The sequence below is a fragment of the Chlorella variabilis genome (genome assembly GCF_000147415.1).
Source record: "Chlorella variabilis unplaced genomic scaffold CHLNCscaffold_6, whole genome shotgun sequence".
In the NCBI taxonomy this organism is placed as follows: domain Eukaryota; kingdom Viridiplantae; phylum Chlorophyta; class Trebouxiophyceae; order Chlorellales; family Chlorellaceae; genus Chlorella; species Chlorella variabilis.
The window spans coordinates 1,485,170-1,494,609 of NW_005435082.1; the positions used below are offsets into that span (position 1 = coordinate 1,485,170).

The 9,440-nt window shown below is 70.4% G+C and overlaps 1 protein-coding gene across 1 annotated transcript; it reads right to left on the bottom strand.

The window, feature by feature from the left end:
- Window positions 1-7,269: 7,269 nt before the first annotated feature.
- Window positions 7,270-9,055, bottom strand: CHLNCDRAFT_9043 (hypothetical protein; the record flags this gene model as incomplete). The annotated part of the gene is made up of 6 exons (XM_005849316.1): window positions 7,270-7,398; window positions 7,586-7,810; window positions 7,985-8,149; window positions 8,335-8,418; window positions 8,531-8,703; window positions 8,887-9,055. Coding segments are annotated over 6 exons (945 nt in total), but the record flags the coding sequence as incomplete, so codon positions are not given.
- Between the last annotated feature and the right edge of the window lie 385 nt (window positions 9,056-9,440).

Sequence of the window (9,440 nt, forward strand, 5' to 3'; positions counted from 1 at the left end):
CATGTGCTGCTACTCACGCACCCCCTGCTGGCAGGTACCCGCACATTGATGCACGTGCTGAAGACGCCGCAGTCGGGGTGCGGCTGTGGAAGCAGCACACGCCTCTCTGCGATGCGCCTGTCGCCTTCAACGTATCTGTCAGCGCAGAGCACACAACCCCCTCCTCCAACTGGCACACAAGTGAGTGGCATGCGCTTCAGTGGCAAGCACCGCTGAAGCCTACACGCGTGGCACGTGAATGCAAGCTTTCCCAGCTATGCAGGCTTCACGTGTGTCTGGCCTGCGGATTTTAAGTGGTCAGATACCTGCTCCAAGCCAGGGCTGCCACTGTGGCGCATGCTGACGGGGCAGCTCCCCGGTTTCGTGGTCGACGGCGAGCTGCTGCTGACAGTCAGGGTGGAGGCGGTTCCCTTCTGTGAGTGCGGGTGCAACAGCCGCAGTGGCGGTCAGCAGGCAGGCGAGCAGCAGGAGCTGGGCGGCTCCTCTTCAGACTGCGCTCCAGCAGGTCTGGGACCTCTCAGCAGCAACGGCACCCTCTTATCCGGCCCGCTGCTCAGGTGAGCTGCACCTCAAGGCTGCTGCTGCGCTCCTGAAAGCCAACTGAGCCCAGCGATGCCTGCCTGCCTGCAACTGCAGTCTGGGCTACATGTATGCGGAGCGACAGCTGTGGGGCCAGCTTGGCTTTCCAAGCAAGCGCCTGCCGCGCACCAGCGCTGTGACTGTGGCAGAAGGACTTGTCGATGACCCCAGCGCCATCCCCACTTTTGAGTACAAACGTTCTGCGCGGTCGGGTGGCGCATGGAACAGCCTGCTCAGTCTGATCAGCACTTGGAGATGGCAGCAACAGCAGAAGCGGGAGTACAACCAGCAGGAGGGCTTGGAGGTGCAACCAGCTGCGCACAGCCATTGGGCAAGTGCGGCAGTGGCGGCAGTGCTGGTGGTGGTGCCCTTAGCAGGTGAGCATTCAGCGTATGCTTCGACAGGCTGCACGTGCATAAAAGTAGACATTGCTGCTTCATCGTGGCACTTCCCGCAACTCACATCCCTTTCCTGGCTGCATGCAGCCTGGCAGGCACTCCCCGCATGGCGTCGGCACCTGCAGAAGGCACAGCGCCCTGCCAGGATCAGCCGCGCCCGCCAGCCTTCAGGCCCGGCGCCTCCACTGCAGCAGCGGGGCAGGAAGCAAGCGGGAGGGCAGCGCACGCAGGACGCCAGAGGGCAGCAGGAGCCTGCGGCAGCCACGCCGGGGGCAGCCATGAGCAGGAGCTGCAGCAGGGCTGGCACTACTCCTGAACCCGCCGTAGGCGCACCCCCAGCCTCGCATCCCCACGATCTGCACAGGCCGGCCAGCAGCAGCAGGCGCCCAGCCAGCGCTGCCAGCCAAGCAGGCGTTGTCGAGCAGCCCGCGGCGGCAGCCGCTGCTCATGAGCCTCAGCCTGAGGCTCGGCATGAGCCTGAGGCGCCGCCCACTGCCGCAGCAGTGGAGGGGCAGCGGGTGCGGCGCCGCAGGCGGCAGAAGCAGCAGCAGCAGCCACCGGTGCCCCCACCTCCAGCTCAGGCTGGGCGCCTGGACGCAACAGCCAGGCAGCGCGGATCTTCCAGTGCAAGCACCGAGGCCGCCGCAGCAGCGGCGGGGCTGTCAGCAGCAGCGGCTGCCTCCACAGCCGCAGCCGCTGTGGACGCGGCTGAGCATGCTACCGTGACAGACTTCAAGGGACCAGCCGCTGGCGAGCCCAGCTCAGCTGCTGCTTGGGCGCCAGCGGTGCCGGAGCTGGTCGCCGCACCTGCTACTGTACCTGGAGGTGCTGCCACGGTGCCGGAGTGGGAGGGGCCAGAGGCGAGCCAGGCACAGCCGCCGCCGCTCCACGCCCCGCCTTTGAGCCTGCACCAGGCGGCAGCAGCCATGCTGCCAGCAGAGGCTGTGGCCAGCAGGCAGCCTGCCGTGGCTGCCAGGGCAGAGCCAGGGGCTGCAGGCGCTGCTGTCGGCGCGGCCAGCAGCGCGGCAGGCAGCGCCAGCGGGATGCAGGCTGGCGGCCACGGCGAGGGCGAGGGCGGCGAGGGCGAGGAGGAGTGCGTGGTGTGCTGGGAGGAGGAGCGGCGCGTGGTGCTGGTGCCGTGCGGCCACCTGGTGCTGTGCAGGCGAGCGTGCCGGCCTGCCCGCATGGGTGGGCTGCTGCTGCCGGGCCTCGGCACGCGGCACGGCTGCGCAACAGGCCGCTGCTGCGGGGGGGATGCCCGCGATGAGAGCCCACCCGTGCCTTGTCCCCGCCTGCTGCTGCCGCAGGCGCTGCGCCGACGGGTTGATGGCGGAGGCGGAGCCGCTGTGCCCGATGTGCCGGCAGCCGGTTGGCTTCGCGCAGACTGTGTTCACGTGAGGGGTGTTCACACGAGATGTAGGGGTGCTGTGGGGCAGGGGCAGGGTCAAAGAACAGTGTGGCTTGCATGCATGCATGGCATCATTGATAGGCAGGCTTGCCTGCGTGTGCTCCAGCGCGGTATAACGCTGGCGCTTTTGCGGATCTGGTGATTCACTCGTGGCGTTACCAAGCGGGGAGGTTGAGCGGAAAGAGGCGCAGCGGCGCAGGAATCGCATGCAGGTGCAGAGGAAAATGAGCAGGAAGGGCCCCAGCCACAGTGTGCACACATGCTGTGGCGAGGGACGGACAGACAATGCATCAGGTTGGATTCGGGCTGGCATGAATGAAACGGGCAGAGGAAGGAAGTGCGCAGCAGTATGACCAGCGCTGGCCCGCCGGCCACGGCCCTGCCCCCTCATGAGGAACACGGCCTTTGATCAGGCAAACAGACGCGCGCGTGCATGCGAGAGCCGGCAGCTGGCGCCCGCGCTGCAGCTGGCGGCGGTCCCCACAAAGCTTGGGCAGATGGGGGCAAAGCTGGGCGGCGGCACGGCGCCGGGGGCGGCGGCGGCAGGGGCGAGGAAGGGGCGCAGCTCGGCCGTCCCCTCTTTGGCCAGCGCAGGGTCTGTATAGATTCTGCGCCCCACCAGCGTCCACACCTCATTTGCCAGGAACTGCTGCAGGAAGGAGCGTAGCGACTGCAGGGGAGGGGCGGAGGGCATGCGTGTGTGGGGCGGCGGCGTGGCCAGGTGGGCAGGTGGGGGGCTGGGCCGCAGCAGCATGCACGCGCAGCAGCATGCACGCGCAGCGCGGGCTCAGGCATGGCTGGCGGGCGCACGTGGAGGCTGGCAGCAGCCAGGGCATAGCGGCCCACGGCTAGCATGCCGCCAGCAGCCCTCCACCCCTCCCCAGCCCCATGCCTGCTCCTCTCCCCACCCACCATGGCTCTGAATTGGGGCGCCAGGTCCGGCGGCGGCACCACATCCCGGGCCAGCCGCTCCCGCTCCACGCGCGGCGGGTGGTCGGCAAGGTACTGCAGGATACTGCGCTTGTACCGCAGGAACGCCTCCGCCCCGTCCAGCACCCGCACCTCCTCGCCGCCGCGCGCGCAAGGCAAAGAGGTGGGGGCCGGCGGCGCAGGAAGGCGGCCAGGCAGTCTGCAGCAGGCGGCATGGGGAGGGCAGCGGGCACATGGGTGCCATGAGGGCACGCAAGCCGGCCGGCAGCCATAAAGCCATGCAGGCGCAGCAGCCCACGGCAGCCGGCGCCTCTCCACGGCGGCAGCCCGCCCGCGCCAGCTCTGCAGCAGCCTCTGCAGCGGGGCCGGGCGATGCCCAGGCAGCTGGCCGCCCGCACAGCAACCGCCTGGCCCTCACCCGTATTGGGCGTGGCCGGCCCCAGCTGCGGCACCCAGTCCACGCTTTCCAGCAGGGCGCGCAGCGGCATGCGGCCCCGGCACTGCAGCCGCTGCACGCACTGCCACTCCAGGACCCACACAGGATCCCAGAAAGCAGACCCGCCTGTTGCCGCTGCTGCTCCGCCGCCGCCACTAGGGGCCGAGGCGGCGCGCCTGCCGCCAGGCGATGCGGCGCCCAGGCCGCCGCGGGCGCCCCCGCTGCCGCTGCCGCGCCGGCCGGCGCTGCGGCTGCGGCTGCGGCTGCGGCTGCGGTGGCTGCGGCGGGCCGGGGGGGGGCCGCCTGCCTCTGGGGTGCCGGCCCGCCTGGCAGCCACCACCCGCGCCGCCACCTGCCCCACACGCACCGCCGCCGCGTCCCGGCTGCGGCTGCGCCTGCGCCTGCGCTCGCGCCCGCGCTCGCCCTCCCTCGCCCCGCCGCCAGAGGCGGTCCCGCTGCCGCGCCCGTTGCCGCCGTCGCCGGCGAGGGGCGGCGCGCCGCCTGCGCGTGCCAGCGCAAGGAACTGCTGAGCGGCTGCTGCCTCCCGGGGGAATGCCTCCGCAATCTCCCCGACCTCGCTGGCAAAGGGGCGCAGAAAGAGGCGGTGGCCGTCCATCTGTGGGGGTGGGCAGCAGCGGTGGGGGTGGTGTGGCGTCAATCGGGCGCAGAATGCGCCGGGCCGCGATGCACTTTCTGGCGGCATCAGGGGCCGCCAAGCACGGCGCCAGCCAGGCGCCAGCGCATCGCGCCGCTGCTCAGACGGCAGCCGGCGGCGGCGCCGCGGGCACCGGGGCGGCTGCCGGGCGGCGCTGCTGGCGCCGGCAGGCGCGCGGGCGCGGCGCGGCTGCGCGCCCAGCGCCCTAAGCCTTCCCACCTGCGTGCCCTGCAGCTGCTCCACCACGCGAGCCGCCTGGCTGGGCGTCTGCAACTCCAGCACACCGATGTCGCCGCGGTGGTCCCCAGTCCTCACATGCGCCTCAGTCACTGTAGGGTTTGGGGGGGCGGGTGGGCAAGCGGGGGGGCGCGTCGCATGCCGGCAGCGGGCGAGGCGGCGAGGAGGCGCTGGGGAGGTGCCGGCGCGGCCAGCCGGGCACAGGCGCACAGAGAGGAGGGGTTGGCGCGAGGCTGCAACCCACAAAGCACGCGGGACACAGGCCTGGCCCTGCCCTGCCCTGCCCTTGCATGCTGCGTACCGCTGCCACGTGCTGCTGCGCGTGGGCGTACCGCCCAACCGCCCACCTGTACCGCCCACACGCTCCGCCGCCTCCCGCAGCGCCCGCGCCGTGCCCTGCTTGGGCATGCTCACAAACACCCGCCGCCCAATCAGCTCCCAGGTCACATCCGGCTTGCCAGGCACTAGCTTGAAGTGACGCATCAGCACCGGCACCAGCGGCGGCTCACGCCCGCCACCCGGCGCCTGCGGCAGTGCCGCCTGCTGCTGCGGCGGCGGCAAGCCCATGTCGGGGGTGCGGCTGCGCCTGGACGCGGGCCGCCCCTCGTCGCCGCCAGCTCTGCTGCGGCGCACAGGGCTGCGGCTGCGGCTGCGGCGTGGGGGGCTGCGCTTGCGAGGGCTGCTGCGACGGCGGCCAGGGCTGCGGCTGCGACGGCGGCCAGGGCTGCGCCGGCGAGGGCTGAGGCTACGCCGCCGTGGGCTGCCGCGACGCACACGCTCGTCTGCCCCAGCCCTCCTCTCCCCATCTCGCTTCCCGCTGCCGCTGTCCCTGCCTCGGCCTGGGCTGGGCTGCCTGCCGGAGCGGCCACCCGCTCCACTCGCATGCCTGCTCGCCGGCGGCGCCTGCGGCGACACCCGCCGGCTGCGCGCAGCTGGGTGCCGGGTGCCGGGCAAGGTGGCTGCCGCCGTTGCTGCTGCCGGTGCCTCGGCACCTGCTGACCCGCTGCCATCCTCGCCGTCCAAGGTCTGAAGCAGGCGCAGGGCGCCACCGCTCCTCGCATGCTCGCCGCTCCCGCTCGCTGCTGCCGCCCCCTCCGGGCCGCCGCCAGGGCGCAGCAGCGCCAGGCCCGCCGCGGCAGCTGGCGCCGCGGCAGGCAGCCTGACGGTGACGCCGTGGTGGTGCTCCTCTTGCTGCTGCTGCTGCTGCTCCTGCTGCATCTGCTCCAGGTGCTCTGGAGTGTCCACCTCCTTCACCTCTACCTCCAGCTGCTGCTGCACCCCTGCAATGCCGCCCGCATCCGCCAGCGCAAGCGCCAGCTCCGCCAGCGCCGCCGCCTGCTGCTCCGCGGGCTGGCCGCCGTGCGCCGCGTGCCAGCGCAGCGCCGCCTGCTTGCGCCACGCCACCGCCGCGGTCTGCGAGGGCAGCCAGGCAGGCAGGCAGGCGGTCGAAGTGGGCAGGCAGGCAGGGAGAGACGACAGGGGGGGGCAAGCCCAAGGAAGCACAGCATGCAGGGACGCTCTCCCACCGTTCCGTCCAGCGACACCGCCCATCTCGGCGCCTGCCCCCACCTCGTGCAGCGCCAGTGCCTGGTGCCGCAGCTGCATGCTGGCCTGCAGCCGCGCCACCTCGTCCACCCCCGCCGCCATCCAGTTCTGGTCTTGCAGGGAATTGGTGCTGGAGATGCTGCTCAGCGGGATGAGGCGGAGCGCGGCGGGGCCGCCCAGGCTGGGCGATGCCACCGCCAGCGCGGGCCTGCCGTCGGCGGTGGGCTTGCTGTACTCCACCTGGCGCAGGTGGTACTGCCCCTCGAACTTGAACCGCACCAGCAGCCCTCGCACAAGGCTGGGCAGGGCAGGGGCCGCGCGGTGCTCTGCAGCGGCGTCAGCGGCGAGATGTTGCATTGTGGCGGCGGAGGCGTGGTGCTCACAGGTGCAGGGGCGCTACTGCAGTGGCCCTTTGCAGCCATGTGCGAGCCACAAGGGACGTCAGTCCCCTTGATCACCGGTCGAATGCAGGTGCACAGAGTGAGCTCTCCAGCTTTACCTTGGAGCAAGGCATCCATTTCCATCAGGCTGTTCACGTCCTTTTTGCCCGCTACCAGCAGCAGCAGGTTGCCCCGGCTCCACGCCGCAGCTTTCCCAGAGGCCGCCATGGCGGCTGCTGCAGGCCTCGGGACGTCCCTCTCAGGCTCCACGGGACAGCCCGATCACAGGATTGGCGCCGCCGGGGGCATTGCAGTCAAAAAGCTGCAGCGAGCTGGGTGCAAAGGTGGGGCGAGCGCAGTAGTCGCAAACTAGAGAGCGAGCGCGCAATAGTACCACTCTAGTCTGCAATGTACACTAGTGGGGCCTACACCAAGTCTACTAGTGTGTACACCCAATTGTGTACGCTGGTGGCCGCCGCCTGTGTGTGTGTGTGCTGGTGCACTGGCAACACGGAAGATGAAATGACGATGCTAAGCAAGCTGTTTCATCAATAGGCCGCTTGCACAGCGCCCGGCAGGCCTGACATGCGCCCAGCGCGCCCAGCAGCGGCCGCCGCCTCCAATCCCAGCAGCAGCATTACAGCTGCCGACCAGATGAAGGGAAGCTTTCTGCGTGATCACAAGGGCGGGCGCCGTCAGCTGTCGATCAGCAGCCCCGCGCGCAGGAAGTCTTCGAGCAGCAGCTCGGAGCAGGAGGCGCAGGCCGAGGCGCGGCGCTTGAAGGCGCGCAGCTGCGCCAGCTCGTCCTTGCCGCACCCCCACCCCTTCTTCTGCGCGCCAGCGGGGCCAGGAGGGTACCAGGCACGACAGTGAGAACACACGAGGCAGGACATGGCTGCACGGCTGACGGCCCAGCAGCAGACACGGCTGGGCCCCACCCAGGCTGGGTCGACGCAACCCTCCGCCCCACCCCGTCCCCGCCGACCACACACACAGCGGGGCCGCGCCCATGCCCACCTCTGTGATGCACGTGTCCACCAGGTACTGCATCCAGTACACGTTGGTGGCGGGCACGTGCGCCTGCCAGGCATTGCGCGTCGCCTTCTTCATGCGCCGGTATGTCTCCGCCTGCACGCTGTTCCTGGGGCCCCGGAACAGCTCCGGGTCGGCGGCCAGGTCGCAGAAGGCCACCTCACCCGTCACCGTCACCAGCCTGGACAGCGTGAAGTCGATGAGGGTGACCTGGGACGAGAGGAACAGCAATGGAAGCAGGTCAGGAAGAACGCAATTGAGGAGGGGAGCTGGGTGCAGGGGCGGCAGCAGCACCAGCCACTGCCGGCGAGGAAATGCAGCAGGCCAGAGCACAGCGCCGACCTCAGTACCCAGCTGTCGCCTGCCTCAGGGCAGCAGCCTCACCGTGACGCCCTCGGTGGCGGCCTCCAGCTCCACACCCCGCAGGCGGGCGCGCACGGCCGAGGTGGCGGCGGGCTGCTGGGACCGGCGTATCAGCAGGTTGCCCCAGTGCAGGTCGCGGTGCTCAAACTGGCAGGCCTCCTCAGCCACCGCCACAGTCAGCGCAGTCTGCGGGTAGTGGCGGGGTGGGTGGGGGTGGGGGCGCATGTGCAAAGGACATTGGGAGGTGGGCGAGCCGCAGGCGAGAAAGGGGGGCAATCGCAGGCAAGGAGGCGGGCTACCAGGTCATCTACACATGCAGCCGCACCCAGGGCCAGGGCAACAGCAGGCAGGCAGGCAGGCAGCCCACCAACCTGCAGCAGGATGGACCGCACTTCCTCGAACGTGCGAAGCTCAAAGTGCTCCAGGTCCACGCCGCCATCCGCCACCACAAACACCTGCAGGCGGCAGCAGCACCGGCGCCTCGCGTCTCGCCGGCTCCCCTCCTTCACATGCGCCCCCGCCTGCCCAGCCATGCCCCTCCCTTCTGTCCCAACCCCAGCCACCCACCACAAACAGCTGGTCGGGGCGCCCCTTGAAGACATCCACGGGCTCGTTCTCCGACCCATGCTCCTTGTCCCAGCGGTGCCACTCCCGGCACAGCGCCGGGCTGTAGCCGCCGGCGCACACCCCCACCCCAAACGTCTCCACAAACCCGCTGGTCATGTTGTCAAGCGCCTCGCCTGCAGCAGAGGGGTGGGTGGGGCCGGCGCCAGCACCACACAAAGTGGGCGCTCCGTTCCCCTGCCATGACCTCCAGCATTGGAGCGGGGCGGTAAGGCCCCATGGCAGCCAGCCTGGACTCGCCCCGCCATCCGGGGCTGCACCGCCGCCCCGCCACGCCCCGACCATGCCCGCCCACGCACCTGGCGCCGCGCCCGCCCCGTTGAGTCGGCTCAGCGTGAGCGTCACCGACACTTCAGCCAGGATCTCATCGGCCCGCTTCTGCGGCTCGCCGTTGACCAGGATGCTGCCGGCCATGGGCACAATCTTGAGCACCACTCCCCCCGCCTTGAACGCCTCTCCAAAGGTGCCTGCAGGCGCCAGAGGCGGCGGCGCCAGCGCCGGTGGAGGTGGTGCGGGCGGTTGGGGAGCTGGGCGGAGGGCGGCCAGCAGCAGGCCAGCAGCAGCGGCTGCAGGCCCACCTTCACCAATCTTCCGCACTTTCCTCAGGTCCACGTGCTGCCCCAGCAGCTTGTCCATGCTGGGCAGCAGCCGCGGGTCGGTCTGCAGACAGCCTCAGGGTGTGGCGGAGGATGCGGTGAAATGTTTGCAGGCAGCAGGGCAGCGCGAGCGGGCAGCATGCAGGGACTTGTTCCCGCATTGCTGTCCCGATGCCATGCCAGGGCAGCACCGCACCTCTTGACCACACAGCTGTAGCAGCTGCTGCAGTGGGGTCAGCTCCTCCTCCTCCTCCTCC